At 42.5% G+C, this 22,095-nt stretch overlaps 2 protein-coding genes across 6 annotated transcripts in view; both read right to left on the reverse strand.

Moving 5' to 3' along the window:
- Positions 1–4,788, reverse strand: part of EFCAB13 (EF-hand calcium binding domain 13) — a 176,399-nt gene extending 171,611 nt beyond the window's left edge. For 2 of the 3 annotated variants that reach the window (XM_017882928.1, XM_017882929.1), the window contains exons 1-2: positions 4,704–4,788; positions 1,015–1,129 (exon numbers count right to left, since the gene is read on the reverse strand). In XM_017882928.1, coding sequence (XP_017738417.1) covers positions 1,015–1,044 — 30 coding nt within the window. In that variant the 5' untranslated portion in view covers positions 1,045–1,129; positions 4,704–4,788. Of the gene's footprint in view, positions 1–1,014; positions 1,130–3,330; positions 3,493–4,086; positions 4,157–4,535; positions 4,650–4,703 lie in introns of those variants that run through there. The other variant, XM_017882930.1, reaches the window with a different exon arrangement.
- Positions 4,789–16,493: 11,705 nt separating this feature from the next.
- ITGB3 (integrin subunit beta 3) overlaps positions 16,494–22,095 on the reverse strand; it is a 61,701-nt gene continuing 56,099 nt past the window's right edge. For all 3 annotated transcript variants that reach the window (XM_017882938.1, XM_017882936.1, XM_017882939.1), the window contains exons 14-15: positions 20,661–20,827; positions 16,494–18,287 (exon numbers count right to left, since the gene is read on the reverse strand). In XM_017882938.1, the coding sequence (XP_017738427.1) occupies positions 18,222–18,287; positions 20,661–20,827 (233 nt within the window). In that variant the 3' untranslated portion in view covers positions 16,494–18,221. The remainder of the gene's footprint in view (positions 18,288–20,660; positions 20,828–22,095) is intronic.

Here is a 22,095-nt window from a genome sequence, read left to right on the forward strand (position 1 = left end):
AAGTATAATAAATAAATAAATTAAATAAATAAATAAAAAAAGATTAGGACTCTCAATTGACAATGCTGAATTTCACTTGAGCCCTAAACTCCCAGAAAACAGTGAGGGTTAAAGGAATCCCCCCACCCTTTTGTGTTCTGGAAAATGGCTTACTGCAAACCACCCCTCCTCATATGACTTAGGTAAGACTCTGGAATGCCCCCCTTGTTTACTTATGACAATGCCAGACACACCCCCTCAAAATTCCCTTTCTTTGCGTCATAAATTATTAGCTGAATTGTTTTATCCCCACTGATAATCAGAACAAAATAGACTGACTTCATGATAAAATACTCTCCAATCTACTTATCTAATCATTCTACTGTTTCATCCCGTTTCCCCACACCTGGTCCTTTCCAGCCTCTCTCTATAAAAGAAAACTCCTGCCCAACCCTTGAGACACCCGCAGATCTTACAGTCACAGCATTCTTCCCATTGCAATAGTCCTCCTCCTCTTCCAATTTCAATAGTCCCTTTCTTCCCTTGCAATAATTATTTTGAATAAAGTCTCTGCTTACTAAGTCCAGATTTGTTTTTATTTGAAAAAATTTGTCTTATTTGACAGAAAAAAAAAAAGGCGGAGGCATCTAAAAGACAGAAGGGCATAAAATCTGAAGCACAGATAAGAGGGCTAAAGAAATTTGATGTCCTCTACATTATTTTTTGGTTATACTCTCACATCATTAATTACATTATCTACAACCTCTCATGTAAGTTTATAACCCTTTTGATCTCCACAAAAATTATCCACCAAAATACTCTCATTGTACACCACAGAAGATCTCTTAGTATTATATGGGTTGTTGGGATGGGAGTTCAATATATGTTCACTAAAAAGACTCAAAAGTCATCTCAGTTATTCGGCCAGTTCCTTATAACTATTACTCTATGAATTTGCTTACTGATTATGAATATGAGGTAATATAAACTAATTTTAAAAAGAAGAAATCTTTAGAAACTGTTTTAAATAAATACCTGGCAGAATAAATGTATGTTAGTTTCCATCTTTCTGTTTAGAGGTAAATTCTGTCCTTAAGGACTCCAGGCTTTGATGAACAAGTATGAATGAGCAATAGTACAAAAGGATTTCCTGCCAAAAAAAAAGAGAAAGAAAAAATCATATGCTTGTTTAGGACACTTACGCAATTATATTTATCTACCTGAAGTTATCTCTTCAATGTAACACTGACTTGGGGTATGATACACAGTATTTCACCAACACAGATATGTGGGCAAACACTAGAAAAAGCAGTTAGTAGACTATAAATCACAGATCATCCAGTTCCTTAATTTTATCTTTTGTGGTATGAGGAGAAATCCAGTTTCAAATGGCATACAAAGCAGAGAAATCCAAGTACGTCTGTTTATTTAAATAAACCCTGAGAAGCAGAACTGCTAAGACAGTAGTAATCACCCATGTTACTGCATGCTTACTCTGTGCTAAATATGATAAAGACTTGAAGAGATCAAGTTTCCCAAGATCACACAGCCAGCAAATAGTGGAGATAGAATTTGAATTCAGACAATTTAACTCCAAGCCTGTGGTCTTCAGTCCCATAGAACATTGCCTCTCAAAACAATGCTACTGCAAACAAAAGATGTTGTAGGCCCGGTGCGGTGGCTCACGTCTGTAATCCCAGCACTTTGGGAGGCTGAGGCGGGCAGATCACGAGGTCAAGAGATTGAGACCATCCTGGCCAACATGGTGAAACTCTGTCTCTATTAAAAATACAAATCAATTAGTTGGGCATGGTGACATGCGCCTGTAATCCCAGCTACTCAGGAGGCTGAGGCAGGAGAATCGCTTGAATCCGGCAGCTGGAGATTGCAGTGAGCCAAGATCACACCCCTGCACTCCAGCCTGGGATATACAGCCAGACCGTCTCAAAAAAAAAAAAAAAAAAAGCCAGGCATGGTGACTCACACCTGTAATCCCAGCACTTTGGGAGGCCAAGGCAGATGGATCACGAGGTCAGGAGTTCAAGACCAGCCTGGCCAAGATGATGAAACCCCATCTCCACTAAAAATACAAAAATTAGCGGAGTGTGGTGGCACGCGCCTATAATCCCAGCTACTCAGGAGGCTGAGGCACAGAACTGCTTAAAGCCGGGAGGCAGAGATTGCAGTGGGCCAAGATCACACCACTGCACTCCAACCTGGGTGCAAGACTGTATCAAAAACAAAAAGAAAGAAAAGATGGTGTGGCCTCACTTCAAACCAAAGACTATCACATTATGCAAAAGTGATAACCAACACTTAGAAATTCCTCAAATTTTCACATTTTCAACTTACATCTGAGTTACACTGGATGAGCTAATTTATCACAGTGCCAGCCATATTACATTATATTACATTGCTAGTTATAATCATCTTTTTCTTGTAAAGTTTAGCTGCAAGTGTTAATATTCTAACGAAGACAGAGTACTTAAAATCATTTTTATTTATTTCTGACATATGTTAATAGTCGTTATTTTTCAATGTGATATGTCCAACATTCCTGGAATTCAAAATATGTTAAAATAAAATAGAAGCACATTGAAACTACCCATCTCAGAAAATATCTGAAAAACATGCAGGTCTCCACAGTTACCCATCCTATGTAATCTCTTCTAGATCTTCTCCAACCAGTTGAATCTTTACCTCTAAACTACTGTGCATAGCACTTAATGTCTTCACTATTCTTGTCTTCACTATTTAACTGACATTAATCATTTGCCTTGTATTTGTATTTAATTTTCATATGTATAGCTCCTATACCAACTAGCCAAATTTACAAAGAACTGGGACTGGTAACTTATCATTCTTAAAATTATTTCTCATAGTATCAAATACAATGGTATATACACAATGAAGGAAAGAGTAAAGGAAAGGAGGGAAGGGATGGAGGGAGAGGAAAAGAGAGAGAGAGAGAGGGATGAATGAACAAATTCCCTTCCTACTAAGCTACTCATCAAGAGTTCTTGTTTTTTGTTTTTTGTTTTTGTTTTTGTTTTTTTTTTTGAGACGGAGTCTCGCTCTGTGGCCCAGGCTGGAGTGCAGTGGCTTGATCTCGGCTCACCTGCAAGCTCCACCTCCTGGGTACACGCCATCCTCCTGCCTCTCAGCCTCCCGAGTAGCTGGGACTACAGGCGCCCGCCACCACACCTGGCTAATTTTTTTATATTTTTAGTAGAGACGGGGTTTCACCGTGTTAGCAGGGATGGTCTCGATCTCTTGACCTCGTGATCCGCCCGTCTCGGTCTTCCAAAGTGCTGGGATTACAGGCGTGAGCCACCGCGCCCGGCCGCTCACCAAGAGTTCTTAAATCATCAGAGTGCTTAATTAAGCCGAGTTGACACGTCCTGAATAAATCTTGAAAGGAACAATTGTTCTGTAATTTATTGACCAGATTATCAAAAAGTTGGCAGGTCTTAATTTGCTGGATGAATCAGGTACCTCATAAGCCTCTCCAAACTTAAAAGAAAAAATTAACTTAGAAAGTCTATTCCTGTAACTCTGACAATATAATTGTTTCTCAGCTGTTTCAATCGTATCTTCTGTGAATTTGCAGGAACAAATCAAGAGAAATGGAGGAAGTCGTATCCCTCTTCTCCAGTCATCTATCCATTCACCTTTCTATCCATGAATTCAACGTATATGTCTGCATGCTTAGTATGAACTAGGTTCTCTCCCAGGCTCTAGGAATACAGCAATGAACAACAACAACAGCAAATATATATATATAGAGAGAGAGTGATGCTATTAAGAGAAATAAGGTAGTAACTGAGGGGAAAATGGGGCTGTGACGGTTTAAGATGAGAAAAACAACGACGGCTTCACTGAAGTGTGACTCTATATGACATCCCTTCACAAAATACTTTCCTCTTCCCTCTCATGCCACATTTGCCTCACAAGCCGCCCCACGCGCTCGCTTTTCCCTCGCTAGAGGGACTGAAAACGTCATTAACACCAACTGCATACACAACTCCATTGCAGCTACTGCCATTCACGAACGTTCAAACACTCGTCACCCTGTTTTCATATTTGTATAACAAATGTTGAGTGAACCTCCACCTCTTCCAAGAACCCACGCTGAGGTGGCTTCCCGTAGACCCTGCCCTTATGAAGCCAACGACTTCTACGGGAAGAAAGAGGAGCTGTAAGCTAGTGCGCGAACGACCCGCAAGATGGAAATGGGTGCCCTAATAGAGGTCTCTGCCTCACGCTGAAGGAGCAGGGAAGTGACCCAACCCCCGGGACCGCCAGCCTTCTACAACGACCACCATTTCTGAGGAACCACCTGATCAGTCCCAGTCACCCTTCACTCTGCCCCTTTGTCCCCCTCGGTCCCCTCACTGTTCCTTTCTGGAACCCTCCTTCACCCAGCCCCATCACTGTTCTCCTTCCTCCCTCGCACCCTACTGCATTCTCCACTCTCCACCTCGAAGGCTCCCCTCCCAACTCCTCAGCGGGTCTCGCCTCCCCTTCCCACCTCTGTCCCCCGAGGGTCCCACTACCGGCCCGAGCTGCCCTCCCTCCCTCGTGGCTCCAGGCCCCCGCGCTCTCTGCGGTCGGCCCCTGGGGCCCCTCGGGAGGCGCGGCTCTAGCTCGTCAGCCTTCTCAGGCTCCCGCAGGGCGCGGCCCCGCCCCCGTGGTCACCTGACCGAGCCCGACGTTCCGCCCACCTAGCGCCTTGGTCGGAGCGGGCCCTAGCCGCAGTGGAGCCGGTGCTGTCACGGCCACCGCCACCGCCCAGGGGCTCCGGGGCCGTGGGGGAGCGGCTGAACTCAACACCGCCTGCGCGCCGACTGGAAGGCGCTGCGGCCGCGCCCGCTTGCCCCACCTCATAAGGGCCTGTGACGTCACGAGGCTGGCCGCCGGGCGCTGCACTCGAGCTGCGGGGTCTCCTGTCCGTGCGCTTTCCTCCCGCAGCCCCGGCCTCGACTCCGCCCTCCGTCCTTGCCACCCGCTCGCCACTCTTCCCTAATCGCTGTTCATTCCCCGGTGCGCTATCCCGCCAATGTCTGACCCCAGTTCAATTTTATCTCTAGTCCATCCTTTGAACACCCCGACCCCCGACTCCTTTCTTCTAAAACATTCCATCCTTCCTGGCTTCTGCTAGTCAATAATGAACAGCAGCTCGAAGGCCATGTGTCCCACGGCTTTGCTGAAATTTGTCTCGGGTTGCCTTTCAGGAGACTGTCGTTACCTTTTGAGAGAGATAATTTGGTGGGTTTGGTTTTATTCTGTGTGTTTGTTTTTCCTATGTATTTATTGTATGCAGTTGGGCAAAATATTTATGCTGAGTTTCGATTTTCTCATTCTTCCAGGGTTGTGGGAGTTCAAAACTATATACGTAGTGCTCAATAAATGTTACAATATTTAATCCCTTGCGTGATACTACTGTGTTCATTTATATCTTAAACCTTGCTTTGTAGGCATTCTTTAATATTTTATTTTGATTTTTATTAAATATATAGACAAATCATAATTGTAAATATTTAATGGCGTACAATGTGGTATTTTAATATATGTATATAATATGAAATGACTAAGTCAAGCTTAACATACCCATCACCTCATTTAACGTTTTTTATGGTGAGACATTTGAAATTTACTCTTAGCAGTTTTGAGATATACGATATATTATTATTAGCTATAGTCAGCACACTATGCAATAGATCTCAGAAACTTGCTGCTTTTGTCTGACTGAACCTTGTACCCTTTGAACAGCATCTCCCCATCCTCCATCTCCGACCCGCCCCATCCCTTCCCAGCCTCTAAGCACTATTCTACTGTCTACTTATATGAGTTTGACGTTTTAAGATTCCAGATATAAGTGAGATCATGTGGTATGTGTCTTTCTGTGCCTGGCTTTTTTCACTTAGTATGTCCTCCAAGTTCATTCATGTTGTCACAAATGACAGAAATTCTTTTTTAAGGCTGAATAGTATCCATTGTATATGTTTACCACATTTTCTTTATCCATTCATCCATTGATAGACACAGGTTGATTCCATTATCTCAGCGATTGTGCATAATGCTGAAATGAACATGGAAGTGCAAATAAGTCTTTGATATACTGATTTCAGTTACTCAATATATATCCAGAAATAGTGTCGCTGGATCATATGATAGTTCTATTTTTAATTTTTTGGGAAACCTCCATATAGTTTTCCATAATGGCTGTAATAATACCAACAGTGTAAAAGTTTTCTCCACATCCTCACCAACACATTATTTTTCATCATTTTGATAATAACCTTTTTTTTTTTTTTAAAGAGTCACTCTGTTGCCCAGGCTGGAGTGCAGTGGCACAATCTCAGATCACTGCAACCTCTATTCCTGGGTTCAAGCTATCTTCCTGCCTCAGCCTCCCAAGTAGCTTGGATTACAAGCATGTGCCACCACACTTGGCTAATTTCTGTATTTTTAGTAGAGATGGGGTTTCACCATTTTGGCCAGGCTGGTCTCAAACTCCTGACCCTCAAGTAATCTGCGCACCTCAGCTTCCCAAAGTACTGAGATTATAGGTGTGAGCCACCACACCCAGCTGAATAGCCATGCTAACAGGTGTGAGGTGATATTGTAATTTTATTTTGCATTTCCCTAATAATAGTTTTTTTGGTTTTTTTCCACAAACCTGTTGGCCATTTGTATGTCTTCTTTTAAGAATGGCTGTGTCAGGCTGGCATGGTGGCTCACACCCATAATCTCAGCACTTTGGGAGGCCAAGGTAGGAAAACTGCTCCAACCCAAGAGTCTGAGACCAGCATGGGCAACATAGTGAGGCCTCATCTCTACAAAAAAAAATTAAAAACAAAAAAAAAGTCTGTTCAGATTATTTGCCTATTTTTAAAATTAGGTTATTTGCTTTCTTGCTACTGAGTTTCTTGTATATCTTGGATATTAACCCCTTGTCAGATGTATGATTTGTAAATATTTTCTCCCATTCAGTGGGTTGTCTCTTCACTCTGTTAACTGTTTCCTTTGATGTGCAGAAGTTTTTAGTTTCATGTAATCCTATGTGTTTATTTTTTATTTTCTCACCTGTGTTTTTGAGGTCATGTCCAAAAAAAATGCCCAGACCAATGTAGTGGAGCTTTCCCCCTATGTTTTCTTCTAGTGGCTTTCTTCTATTTTTTCTTCTAGTAGCTTTCCCCCTATGTTTTCTTCTAGTAGTTCCAGTCTTACATGTAAGTCTTTAATCCACTTTGACTTTTGTGTATGGTGTGAGATAAGGGTCCAATTTCATTTTTCTACACATGGATATATGGTTTCCCAACAGTGTTTATCAAAGAGATTCCTTTCCGCATTGAGTGTTCTTGGCTCCTTATCAAAATTCAATTGTCTGTAAATTCTGGACTCTCATGTTATATTGGCCAATGTATCTGTTTTTATGGAATATCATGCTGTTTTGATTATTATAACTTTGTTGTTTATTTTAAAGTCAGGTACTGTGATGCCTTCAGCTTTGGTTCTTTTTTTTTTTTTTTTTTTTTTTTGAGATGGAGTCTGGCTCTGGCTCTCAGGCTGGAGTGCAGTGGCACAATCTCAGCTCACTGCAACCTCTGCCTCCTGGGTTCAAGTGATTCTCCTGCCTCAGCCTCCCAAGTAGCTGGGACTAGAGGTGTGCACCACCATGCCTAGCTAATTTTTTTTGTATTATTAGTAGAGATGGAGTTTTTTACCATGTTGGCCAGGCTGGTCTTGAACTCCTGACCTCATGATCTGCCCACCTCGGCCTCCCAAAGTACTGGGATTACAGGCATGAGCCACCATGCCTGGCCCAGCTTTGTTCTTTTTGCTCAAGATTGCTTTGGTTATTTGGGATCTTTTACGGTTCCATATGAATTTTAGGATTTTTTTATTTCCATGAAAAATAACTCTGGAATTTTGATAGGAATTGTATTGAATCTATAAATTGCTTTGAGTAGCATGGGCATTTTAATTATATTAATTATTCCAATCCAAGAACATGGGATGTCTTTTAGTTTATTTGTGTTTTTTCTAATTTCTTTCATCCGTGTTTTTTAGTTTTTAGTGTAAAGATCTTTCACTTTCTTGGTTAAATTTACACCTTTTTTGTTTCAGTTTTGGTTTTTGCTCATGTAAGTAGAATTATTTTCTTCATTTCTTTTTTGGATTTGTTGTTGCTGAAATGTTGCTGATTTTTGTGTGTTGACTGTGTACAGCAATTTACTGAATGTATTAGTTCTAACAGTTTTTTTTTTTTTTTTTTTTTGGTGGAGTCTTTTGGGTTTTCTATATGTAAGATCATATTGTCGACAAAGAAAATTCCAACACTTCCTTTCCTATTAAGATGCCTTTTATTTCTCTTGCTTAATTATTCTGACTAGAACTTCCAGTGCTATGTTAAAAAAAAAAAAAGTGGTGAGAGTGGACATCCTTTTCTTGTTCCTGATCTTAAAGGAAATGCCTTCAACGTTTCACTGTTGAGAATGTTAGCTGTAGGCTTGTCATATGTGACCTTTATTGTGTTGAGGTACATTTCTTCTGTACCTAATTTGTTGAGAATTTTCATCATGAAAAGATGTTTAATTTTGTCAAATGCTTTTTAGGTATCTATTGAAATGATCATATGATTTTTGTGTATGTGGTATATCACATTTATAGATTCCCATATGTTGAACCATCTTTGCATCCCAGGGATAAATCCCACTTGATCATGGTGAATTATTCTTTGAATGTATTGTTGAAGTCAGTATGCTAGTATTTTGTTGAGGATTTTTGTATCTATACTCATTAGGGATATGACCTGTAATTCTTTAGTGCTTTTTAAATGTATATAGTTTGTCTCCCCAAAGATTCTGAAACATCTGAGTGCTGAGACCATGTCTTTTATTTTTGTAAATACCCCTCAATCCACCCTCCATCCCCCACTTTCCCACTCCCCATGCCTGTTGTGTTTACGGGTGGTACCTCAGAGTACTGTTCAATCAGGCAAAAGATCCCCTAAAGATTTTAAGAGTGGCTGGGTGCAGTGGCTCACGCCTGTAATCCCAACACTTTGAGAGGCCAAGGCGAGTGGATCACCTGAGGTCAGGAGTTGGAGACCAGCCTGGCCAACATGGTGAAACCTCATCTCTACAAAAACACAAACAAAAATTAGCTGAGCGTAGTGGCAGGTGCCTGTAATACCAGCTACTTGGGAGGCTGAGGCAGGAGAATTGCTTGAACCCAGAAGGCAGAGATTGTGGTGACCCAAGATCTCGCCACTGCACTCCAGCCTGGGTGACTCCGTCTCAGAAAAAAAGATTTTAAGAATATGGCTCACAGGTCCTCTCATTCAAACAATAGGACTTCTAAGAAACTTAAGATCTTTGTCCTTCAGCAGAAGCCCAAGGTAGAAAAAGATGTATCTCAAAGGTATTTGCTGCCATAACTTTTGTCTCCTGGACTAAAACCCAGTAAGATTCACAGTAGATTCAAAAATCGTTTTAAGAGAATTGTATTGTCAGAAATACTGTCAGCTTGACCTGAAAGAGAGTACAAAAAAGAAAGGGGTCTTTGGACCCTTTCTACAAACACATTTCTACAAACAGGAAGCAGGCTAAGAAAACTATTTATGTCCAAACACATCTCCCTTTCACACAGAAAAAGGATGACTTAGAGGATAAAACCAACAGCCCAGAGGATGGAACCAAAAGCCATAGGGAGTTATTCCCAGACTTTGAATGTAGAACTACAAACCTATACTCAAATGGATTTCAGAATTGCTATGAACCAGTGACTTCTGTGCACCTTGTTTTCCACCTGTTGGTACAGGAGTGTCTGTAGCAGTTATCTCTCTGCCCCTGCCATTTTACATCGGTTGCTGTGGGGAAAGGAGCATATGACCTTTTCTTTTGTTTGCAGAACTTCAGATTGAAAGGCATGTACCTGAGTAGCTATATTTAAGGAACTACAACCAAGAAGTCTCATCTTCCCTGATATAGAGGATAAGATTCTGAACTTTGAATTGATGCTATAATGGGATAACACTCTGGGGCCTTAGAAGGGGTAAGTTTATTTTGCATGTGAGAGAACTATAAATAATTTGTTATCAGAGGGTGGCCTGGGGTAGTCTTAAAATATGTCCACAAACACTTTGATATTTGTATTAATTTCCTATGCTGTGGTAACAAATTACCACAAACTTAGTGGCTTAAATAGCACAAATTTATTATCCCAAATTTCTGGAGGCCAGAAGTAAAAAATGAGCCTTACAGCGTTAAAATCAAAGGCTACATTCCTTATTGAGGCTGTGGAGGAGAATCCATTCTTTGCCTTTTCCAACTTCTGTGGGCTGTATACATTCCTTGACTTATGGCCATATCAGTCTGACCCACTTCCATTCACTCTCACTGTGGCCCTCCTAACTCCCTCTTTTATTTTTATTTTTATTTATTTATTTATTTATTTTGAGACAGAGTATTACTCTGCCATCCAGGCTGGAGTGTTGTGGTGCAATCTTGGCTCACTGTAACCTTTGCTTCCTGGGTTCAAGCGATTCTCATGCCGGGACCTCGCAAGTAGTTGGGATTACAGGTGCGTGCCACCACGCCCAGCTAATTTTTTTTTTGTTTTTAGTAGAGACAGGGTTTCGCCATGTTGGCCAGGCTGGTCTCAAACTCATGGCCTCAAGTGATCCAACCACCTCAGCCTCCCAAAGTCCTGGGATTACAGGCATGAGCGACCACGCCCAGCCTGACCCCCTCTTGTAAGGACACTTGCGATTACATTGAGCCTCCCCAGATAATCCAGGATGATTGCCTCATCTAAAGATCATTAATTACGTCAACAAAGTTGTTTGTTCCATGTAAGGTAACATATTCACAGGTTCTGGAGATGGGGATGTGGCTGTCTTTGGGGGGAAATGATTCTGTACACAATGCTCCTCCCTTCAAGAGGTGGCATCTATTCCTCTCCTCTTGAATGTTGGCTGGATTTAGTGAGCTACTTCTAATGAATAGTTTATGGCAGAAATTATGGTGTGACACTTACAAAACTAAGTCATAAAAAAAATTGTGGCTTCCTCCCTATTCTCCCTCTGGGAGAAACTAGCTGACAAGTCATGCGGACACTCAAGCAGTCCTATAGTGATGTCCAAGTGGTGAGGAACTAAGGCCTATTGCCAATAGCCAGCATGGAATTGATGCCTCCTGCCAACAGCCATGTGAGTAAGCCATCTTAGAAAAGGATTCTCCAGCCCTTTTTAGCCTTCAGCTGACTACAGCCCTGGCCAACAGTTTGAATCCAACCTCATGAGAGTCTCTGAGCCAGAACCACCCAGCGAAGCCATTCCTAAATTCCTGACCACAGAAACAGCAAGATAATGTTGTTGTTTTAAGCTACTAAATTGTGGAGTAATTTCTTAAGCAGCAACAGGTAACTAATACAATCCCCACTGGGCATGGTGGCATGCACCTGTAGTCCCAGCTACTTGGGGAGGTTGAGGTGGGAGCATTGCTTGAACTCAGGAGTTCAAGTCCAACCTGGGCAACACAGCAAGACCTCACCGCCTTAAAAAAATAAATAAATATCACGAGGTCAGGAGATCGAGACCATCCTGGCTAACACAGTGGAACCCCGTCTCTACTAAAAATACAAAAAAACTAGCCGGGCGAGGTGGCGGGCGCCTGTAGTCCCAGCTACCTGGGAGGCTGAGGTGGGAGAATAGCGCAAACCCGGGAGGCGGAGCTTGCAGTGAGCTGAGATCCGGCCACTGCACTCCAGTCCGGGCGACAGAGCGAGACTCCGCCTCAAAATAAATAAATAAATAAATAAATAAATAAATAAATAAATAAATAAAATAATACAATCCCCAAGGTAACATATTGAGCTATGAGAGCCACTTAACTTCTAGGTATTAACTCTGCATTCCAGCCTACAAAATGAAGGAAATGGAGAAAAGCATGTTCCTTCCCTTAAACAGCATTATTGGAAGTTGCATACACCTCTTTCGTTTACATCTCATTGTCTATGAGATGGACATGGCACATGTAGCTACAAGATTTTTGCGTGCTAACTTTGTATCCAGCAACTTTACTAAATTTGCTTACTAATAATAAGAGAATAATATTTAATCTGGGCAACCATGTGCCCAACTAAACAGCAGAAGTTCTAATATTATGTGAGAAGGAGAAAACATACTGGACACAATCAGCAATCTCTGTCACAATGGTGAGTGTAAGGGTCAGGAAAAGCAAAGTCCAGCACACACCCATCACCATTTTTTTCCAATTTCTTAACGAAGTATTTCCATTGGCCACCAAAGTGATAGTTACACATCATCACTGTGATCTCTCCAAAGAATCATGCCAATTCTGTATGAGTCATTGGAAAATCCAATTACTATACTAAAATGAAATCAATTGTGAAACTTTTTCCTCACAAGTTCTTATTGGGGTCACTGCTAAAGAATAATTTACAATGGACATTTTGTTTAAAGGCTCCAAAATGTTCTAAACAGTGCTTTCTGTGAGCAATCTTGGGTGTGTCAGAAAATACATAGCGGATGAAAGTGTTTCCTTTATGCAAGGTGTTGGAGGGGCTTTATTATAACATTAGCAGCCTCAAAGAAGTCAGTCATGTTCCTGACCTCTTCATTTTCTTTTCACATGCAAACCATTCTTAGGTAGCCACATTAACTGGATTTTTTAATTTTTATGTAATGATATACTTAACCCTAATCACAAGCTTCTAAGACTGCCTCCTTGCATGTTTTAATCAAACTAAAACAAATTAGGAATAGATACTTCCATAAATATATTGTTTTATAAAACCAAATAGTAATGATTTTTAAATGGCTTATTTGCAGAGCATACGTTATGGTTCCATTATATCATTGTGAAAATTGAGTAATTCCCAGGCAATCTGCTTGTAATTGCTCCCAGTGATCATTAGATGGCTCTGTTACTATAGAGTTTGGACTATCAAAGCCAAGAGTTAAAGGATTACAAATGTGGCTTGACATATAGCTTTTCATCTCATTTTACATAAGATCCTCTATTTTCATCCAGACATTTAGTCAGCAATTACCAAGACATAAATAAAACATAGTGAATCTCACAAGATTTCACCATAAAAGGTCTCAGTCTATGTTCATGTAATCTCTTAATGATGTCATGTATTGTATTATGCTCAAAAAATGTACATTATGTTAGGAATTTAAGACTCAGGCCAGGCACCGTAGCTCATGCTTGTAATTCCAGTACTTTGGGAGGTCAAGGTGGAAGGATTGCTTGAGCCCAGGAGTTTGAGACCAGCCTGGGCAATATAGTGAGACCTCATCTCTACAAAAAATATGTTTTTAATTAGCCGAGGATGGTGCCATGTGCCTGTAGTCCCAACACTTTGGGAGGCCAAGACAGGAGAATCACTTGAGCTTGGGAGGTCAAGGCTGCAGTGGCTATGATGGTGCCACTGCACTCTGGCAACAAAATGAGACCCTGTCTGCACAAAAAAAAAAAAAAAAAATTAAAAAAAAAAAGACTTGAAGACAAAGATTATGTTATCAGTGTTCTATAAAGTACTTCAATCCCACACTGTTGATGCTCAATAAATTTTAAATAGCCAAAAGTAAAGTAACAAATTCTAAGTATTATTCTAGCATCCTATAGGATGATAATGTTAATAATTAAGATTTTGATCCCATCTCGGCTGTGAATAAATTCTGTAAGCATATTTCCTTGCTTGCGTCTTGGTACACATAAAAGTATTCTGTTAGTTTTCCCCAGGATTCTATTCTTTCAGTTTTTCATGGGAATTTGTGGTCATGAGTGAAACCAAGACGCCCAAGATCATTTAACCTGGAAAATGGGTCAAAGTAGATTTTCATTTTGTGTGGGTGGATATTTCATCTTCTGAGTATGTCAGTCAAGGTTTGCCATTAACTGTATACAGTAACTGAGCTGCCTTACTATAAAGTTTTTTCTAGACCAGAAGGCTAAATATGTGACTCCTTAAATCAGTTGTTCTTAAACTTGAGCATGAATTAGAATCACCTGGAAGGCTTCTTAAACCAGATCATGGGTCCCCGCTCCCAGATTTTCTGATTCAGCAGCTGTGGGGTGGGGCCTGTCAATTTTCATTCCTAACAAGTTTCTAGCTGATAATGATGTTGCTGGTCTTGGGACCACACTTTGACAACCACTGCCTTAGATCAAATTTAGGCATTTAAATGGTCCTGTAAATAATTTGCCATTAAGCTATTATTTTATCCATTTATGCTTCCTACAAACAAAATCTAGGCTACACTGGCAGTCTGTTCTTTTGAGGTTGCACAAGTTCCTAAATAATACCCAATTAAAAAAAAAAAAAACCCAAACTCTTAGAACAGTAATAACCTACTCATTTAAAAAATATTAAGCCTAAAGAATGCTGGGCCTGGTGGCTCACACCTATAATCCCAGCACTTTGGGAAGCCGAGGCTGGCGGATCAGTTGAGGTCAGGCATTCGTGACTATCCTGGCCAACATGGTGAAACCCCGTCGCTAGTAAAAATACAAACATTAGCTGGATGTGGTGGTGCACGCCTGTAATCCCAGCTACTCAGGAGGCTTAGGCGGGAGAATCGCTTGAGCCCCAGAGGCAGATGTTGCAGTGAGCAGGAATCACACTACTGCCCTCCAGCCTGGGCAACAGAGCAACACTCCATCTCAAAAATAAATAAATAAAAATGCAAAATTTGCCAGGCATGGTGGTAATCCCAAAAATTTGCCAGGCACCTGTAATTCCAGCTACTCGGGAGGCTGAGGCAGGAGAATCTCTTGAGCCCAGGAGGCAGAGGTTGCAGTGAGCCGAGATCACGCCCACTGCACTCCAGCCTGGGTGACAGAGCGAGACTCCGTCTCAAAAATATATATATATATATAAAGAGAAGCTCTGGATTCTGAAACTAGCTTCAGTACCCATAGTAGTCATCATTCTGTTACATTTGGAAATATGCTTGTTCTAAAATAATCATTTCTGAGTCAATGACGCTTATTCTTTTCATCCAAAGGAAACAGAAATAACAACACAGGAAGCACTGGGCAGCCTTAGGCTAATCCTTTTTGGAAAGTACATTTAATTCACTGTTGTACAAACCCAAACAGAGAAGGTAAGGTTAGGAAGTCAGGAAGGCACTTAAGAAATTTCAACCAGGAATACTTAACAAAGAAAAAGAGGCCTTTGGACCCACACATTAAAATCATGGATGACCAGCTGGGCACGGTGGCGCATGCCTGTAAGCCCAGCACTTTGGGAGGCGGAGGAGGGCAGATCGCCTGAGGTCAGGAGTTCGAGACCAGACTGGCCAACATGGGGAAACCCCGTCTCTACTAAAACTACAAAAATTAGCCAGTCATGGTGGCAGGTGCCTGTAATCCCAGCTACTGGGGAGGCTGAGGCAGGAGAATCGCTTGAACCCGAGAGGCAGAGGTTGCAGTGAGCTGAGATCGTACCATTGCATTCCAGCCTAGGCAACAAGAGCAAGGCTTCGTCTCAAATTTAGAAAAAAAAAAAATTCATGGATGACCTAGGAATATCAGAGAAGTAAAGAACTGACTCCTAATATGGCAACTTGTCAGGAATATTCAGTTTCCCATTGTTGTCCACAGATCCTGGGACTAGACATAAATTTTCTCCAAAAGAGCTAGACACAATCCCTTTGTGCTGTATTATCTGATGCCAGAACACTGTTTAACTGTTCACCCCACAGGCCAAAACTGCTATTTGCTACCTCATGAATGCAGCTACAGGTTATCCCCACATATTGACAAATAGTACTGGTCTTCAAGACCTGTGAACTTCATTCCAGTGGCTCAGGCAAGATTCCTGATTTGATTCACCCTTTAAATACATTTTCTTCCCCGCTTTGATACAGTTTATTCATATAAAACATGTTATCTAAAGAAAATGTCCCATTAACATTCTCATGGACTCTGTCTTAGTAGCTGAAGGTGATAACTAAGTTCTAGACTTCTTGGATCCATGACTATCCCTCCCCGTACCCTATTTATGCCTCTACCACATTCCCATTCCCTACAGTAAGGAGTAATCCATGGGTGAGACAAGGCTCAGTCATTGCCCCATATCCAATTCCAAGGCTTATTCTCAATGTTAACACAAGAATACAGAATAGATATTTCAGCTACTTATGGATTCCTCTTCCCTAATATGTGGCTGCAAATGTGTGCAAAGTGAAGAAAGAAATAATAGCTAAATGAAGCTTAAGTGCTACATCAGGAGAGATGTAACTATCAACAAATGTTGGAAAAGGGGTTTGGAGAGAGGATAGAATGAGACTTCCATTGAGAAAGGTGATATGGAATGACATCTGCTCTTGCCAAAGCCAGGTCTCTCAGATCTCCCAATTAAAAACACACACAGTATCAATATCCCATAGAATCTTGATCACACATTTGATGCCACAGTAAGTCCCAGCATCTTAGAATGTTGATACTGAAAGAGACCTTCAAGACTGGCTGCTCAAAACCCATTTCTCAAACTAGAAAACAGCCTTATGAAGAAGAAAGTGACTTGCCTTAATTAGAGTTAAAGATTATTTAGCTGCAACACTGAGATCAGAACTCCTGTTTTCTGCTCATGGAACAACTGTTGATAAGGCTTTCTTTTTCTCTTGGGCATTTGGGGGTGGCTTTTAATGTTGGATGTATGTCAACACCAATGGAGCCACTGCTTTTCTGAGACAAAAGAACAGTCCCTCCTCCTCAGGAAGGGTCCAATGTGTCCATACATCTATCCCTATAGCCTGCTATCATGAGAGAGCCCCTCACAGATCCAGCCACTGGCCAGTGACTTGCTGTGGATGATGCCAAGTGGGAGTGTCTGTACCCTGCCCAAGTCTTTGTGGCTTCCTATGCTCTCCTTCTTTGCCATCATATAAATTTATAAACATAATGCAAGCATGTTTATATACATATTCCTTTAGGTTAAGAAAACCTCATCATGAGAAAAATAAAATAAAATTGCACTGTGGCCTCTCAGATTAAAGACTGAGTTAAAATGAGGTTGTCCAACCCATAGAAGAACAGGCCACACATGCTGGTACAACTGACCCATCATTCCATCCTGGCACTTATTCCCAGCCAACTCATGGGAATAATTCCTTCACAAGGCAGCCAAGAGGTAGTAGGTAAATACAATCAGCCCCATGGGTGGATACAGCACACCAAGGCACAGGGCTGGGTATGTGGAGGTGCTATGAACGAGGGACAGAAGGCCGGAAGTGTAGGGCCAGACCTCTGGCTCTACAATAGCACTCTCTCCCTTTGAGGAAAAGCATTTGGTCATGAGAGACATCCCCAGCTCATAGCAAATGTCTACAGCAGTGAGGGTGTGGAATTAGGAGGTAAAGAGATGGTGCTGGCCTAAGGGTGACACACTTCTTCTAAACAAACCTCCAGAGTAGAGCTGACAATAAGGCAAATCTGAAGGGTTGTGATTATGAACTGGGAGATGCTGGTACATCCCCCAGGCCATGAATGACCCTGAGTGGCCCAGACATCCTCACTCCCAACAGGTCAAAGAATTAGGTTGCAAGGACTTCCCTTGCGAGAGAACCATAGCTGGGTTGAGGGGATGGCAAAAGGCACAGGCAGCTCTGATAGTTCAGCTCTCCCTAACTCCTCCTTCGGCCTGAGGGAGGGGAAAGGAGGCAGAAGTACAGATGACCTGGGCTGCCAAGCACAGCAGTTCCTACTATAGCTGCTGAGAGTCAGGCCCAAGAACCATAAACTTATGAACTCAGGGTAGAGCCAAGGTTTGGCGTCCCTTCCTCTGAAATGAGAGGTCTCAGCCCTGCCCTTCTCTTCAGGGACAATGGCCTGATGAGGAAAGCTGGCTTCTCACTGAGGTAATGAAGAACACCTGCTCAGCTCCATAGTCACCCTCAAGCTAAGCAGGAAGAATCCCCTGCAGGAGGCATTCTGGGGACAAAGGCTAAGGAGCTCGGCTTATCAGGACACATCACAATTTTAAATTACACACTCCCACACACAACACACACAAACACACAGACACACACACACACACACACACACAGACCCACACTTCCACATACTGACATTCTCCCAACCCACCCCACTCTGAGCCCCAAATCCCTCCCCACAAATACTGTCCTCTGTAAACATGATGGCAGAGACTACTGCAATCGTGGCACAGGCTGATAATGATCTGAGGATGACTGCTTATCATTAAGTGCCCCGGTAGGTGATATTGGTGAAGGTAGACGTGGCCTCTTTATACAGTGGGTTGTTGGCCTGTGGAGGAAACAGAAAAGCATCTTACAGTGACTTCCTCAGTCCTTCCCTACCCTGAATGTTTAAAATTCATCTGAGAAGTTTTCCCAAGGCACCCTTCCCTGGAATACACCATCGATGAAACAGAATAATGTTCATTTTACTCACACTTTAGTTCTTGGCATGGGAATCAATAGGAAATAACAGGAGGAGATGAGGTAGAATGCCATCCTGCCACCATTTCTTCTTCTTCTTCTTCTTCTTCTTATTATTATTATTATTATTATTATTTTAGACAGGGTCTCATTTTGTTGCCCAGGCTGGAGTGCAGTGGCACAATCTCGGCTTACTGAAACCTCCACCTCCCCTGACTTAAGATATCCTCCCACCTCAGCCTCCCAAGTAGCTGGGACTACAAGCACACACCACCATGTCTGGCTACTTTTTACATTTTTTTGTAGAGATGGGGTTTCATCATGTTGCCCAGGCTGGTCTCAAACTCCTGAACTCAAGCGATCCACCTGCCTCAGCCTCCCAAAGTGCTGGAATTACAGGCGTGAGCCACCACACCTGTTCCCTGCCACTGTTTCTAAGGAGCTAAATTCAGCCTAGCACTCTTCAGTGATCCCATAGCATTCAGGGATAGAACTTCTCCTATTTCACCCCATGTCCCCTCTCTTTTGCCCTTCTCCTATTTTCCATTCCCTGTGACAGTGATGGGAGATGTGGACAAGGACAGAAATGTAGCAGGTGGAATTAAGAACACAGAGGAAAGCTTTTGCTCAAATAATTATTAATTTGTTTTCATCTAATCTGTCCAAGTACTAACCATGGCCAGCCATGGTGGTTTATGCCTATAATTCCAGCACTTTTAGGGGCCAAAGTAGGAAGATCACTTGAGCCCAGGAGATTGAGGCTGCACTGAGCCATGATGGCACCATTGCATTCCAGCATGGATGACAGAATGAGACCCTGTCTCAAAAAAAGAAGGAAGGAGGGAAGGGAAGGGAAAGAAAAGGAGAGGAGGGGAGGAAGGGAAGGGGGGGGAAGTAAAGGAAAAAGGAAGGGGAGGAGAGGGGAGGGGAGGGAAGAGGAGAGAAAGAGAAAGCACTATCCACAAACTGTCACGTTATCAGGAAAAAGACCCTCACTAGGTTTCCCAAACTATTTTCCAACAGAAAGTAACAAATCCTATACGGTCTAGTAGTCCTTAATGGTGGCTTCAAGAAACACATTCTTGGCCAGGTGCGGTGGCTCACGCCTGGAATCCTAGCACTTGGGGAGGCTGAGGCAGGTGATCATGAGGTCAGGAGTTCGAGACCAGCCTGGCCAACATGGTGAAACCCTGTCTCTATTAAAAATACAAAAAGTAGCCGGGTGCAGTGGCTGGCACCTGTAATCCCAGTTACTCAGGAGGCTGAGGCTAGGAGAATCACTTGAACCTGGGAGGCCGAGGTTGCAGTGAGCCAAGATCGTTGCACTCCAGCCTGGGTGACAGAGCAAGACTCTGTCTCCAAAAAAAAAGAAAGAAAGAAGCACATTCCTGTGGGCCTCATAGGTACAGGATGTTCCACACTGTTCTAACAGAAACATCTCAGTTTCTTGGGACCCTTGAGTATAAAGCTCTGGGGTCAACATCAAATGGGAACAAACTTGCAGCCTAACCCTGGACATTTGGGGAGTCAAACAGCCATTTAGAGGGTCCAGGAAAAAAGTTGAAATGTGAAAGAAGAGCCAAAAGAGAATAGAGTAAGATTAAGTATATAGAAAGTTCTCAGTAAATGCTTATTTAATTGGAATAAATCAGGATAAAAGAGTAAAGTCTGATTTGGAAGTAATTTTTTATTTTATTTTAATTTTATTTATTTTTTTTGAGACAGAGTCCTGCTCTGTCAGCCAGAGAAGGGTGTGATCTCCGCTCACTATAACCTCCACCTAATGGTTCAAGCAATTCTTCTGCTTCAGCCTCCCGAATAGCTGGGATTACAGGTGTGCACCACCACACCCGGCTAATTTTTGTATTATTAATAGAGACGGGGTTTCACCATATTGCCCAGGCTGGTCTCAAACTCCTGAGCTCAAGTGATCTGCCCACTATGTCCTCCCAAAGTGCTGGGATTACAGGCACGAGCCACCAGGCGCAACCTGGAAGTAACCATTTATTTGAGGAGAAAGAATAGAATGAGGTGGAATGACATCCTGCCACTATTTCTAAGAGGCTGAAGGAAGCTGAAGGACAAAGGGACAGTGAGACCATCTCTCCCCATTTCCAGAACAGAGGATAACGGAAAGACGATGGTGCTGGCTGAACCTGACCACCCAAAGCATCTGTTGCTTCCACATAAGGGCCTCAGACCAATGACTTTTTAGAAAAAGCCCAGCCCAATCTCTTACTGTGTCCCATTTTGCTCTGGCGCGTTCTTCCTCAAATTTAGCAAACTCTTTTCGGTCGTGGATGGTGATGAGGAGCTTCCAGATGAGCAGAGTGGCAAGGCCAATGAGCAGAATGGCCCCCATCACTGACAGCAGGACCACCAGGATGTCAGGGCCCTTGGGACACTCTGTGAGGAAGAAGCACAGAGCAGATGGTTGTGAATGAAGCAGGAATCACTTGAACTGGCTATGAATAAGGTGTTCTTGACAAAGTAATTAAGGTCCTTGAAGGAAATAGGACAGTTTTCAAAAATTAATTTTTTTACAGAGACAATCATTAGGACAGCAATAATCTGTGCTGAGTGACTCAAATCAGAAGTCTAGACCTGGTAACCCCTAGACGGAACCCAGCCACACCTTTGTGTGGGGGTTCACCCAAGTGTTTATTTTAAAAATTAAACACAAAGAAGAGACCAACAGACACTGGAATCTACTAGAGGGTGGAGGCCGGGAGGAGGGTGGGAATCAAAAAACTATCTATGAGTCACTATGCTTATTACCTGGGTGACAAAATAATAGGTACACCAGACCCCCGTGACTCACAATTTATCTACAGAACAAACCCACACATGTACGCCTAAAGCTAAAATAAAAGTTTTTTTAAAAAATTTAAAAATAAAAAGCTGGGTGTGGTGGTTCACACCTGTAATCCTAGTACTTTGGGAGGCCAAGGAGGGCAGAGCACCTGAGGTCAGGAGTTTGAGACCAGCCTGGCCAACATGGTGAAACCCCATCTCTATGAAAACTACAAAAATTAGCCTGGCATGGTGGCGGGCACCTGTAATCCCAGCTACTCAGGAGGCTGAAGCACAAGAATCACTTGAACCTGGGAGGTGGAGGTTGCAGTGAACTGAGATCACACCATTGCGCTCCAGCCTGGGTAACAGAGCAAAATTCCATCTCAAAAAATAAAATAAAATAAAATAAAAAATAAAAAATTGATTTTATTGGCCATATTGAATAATCAGGATATTCTCCCCTGAAAATTTCATATTAGTCTCTTTAAAAAGAAAATCCAGGCCAGGCACAGTGGCTCATGCCTATAATGCCAGCACTTGGGAGGCCGAGGCAGGAGGATAGCTTGAGTCCAGAAGTTCAAGACCAGCCTGGGTAACATAGTGAGGCCCTGACTCTACAAAATTGTTTTTTTTAATTAGCCAGGCATTGTGGCATATGCCTGTAGTCCCAGCTACTCAGGAGGCTAAGCTGGGAGGATCGTTTGAACCTGGGAGGTCAAGGCCATAGTGAGCCATGATCGTGCCACCACTCTCCAGCCTGGATGACAAAGGGAGAGCCTATCTCAAAAGAAAGAAAGAGAGAAAGAGAAGGAGGGAGGGAAGGAGGGAGGGAACGGAAGGAAGGAGGGAGGGAGGGAACGGAAGGAAGGAGGGAGGGA

Source organism: Rhinopithecus bieti, unplaced genomic scaffold (assembly GCF_001698545.2).
Source record: "Rhinopithecus bieti isolate Rb0 unplaced genomic scaffold, ASM169854v2 scaffold_12928, whole genome shotgun sequence".
Taxonomy (NCBI): domain Eukaryota; kingdom Metazoa; phylum Chordata; class Mammalia; order Primates; family Cercopithecidae; genus Rhinopithecus; species Rhinopithecus bieti.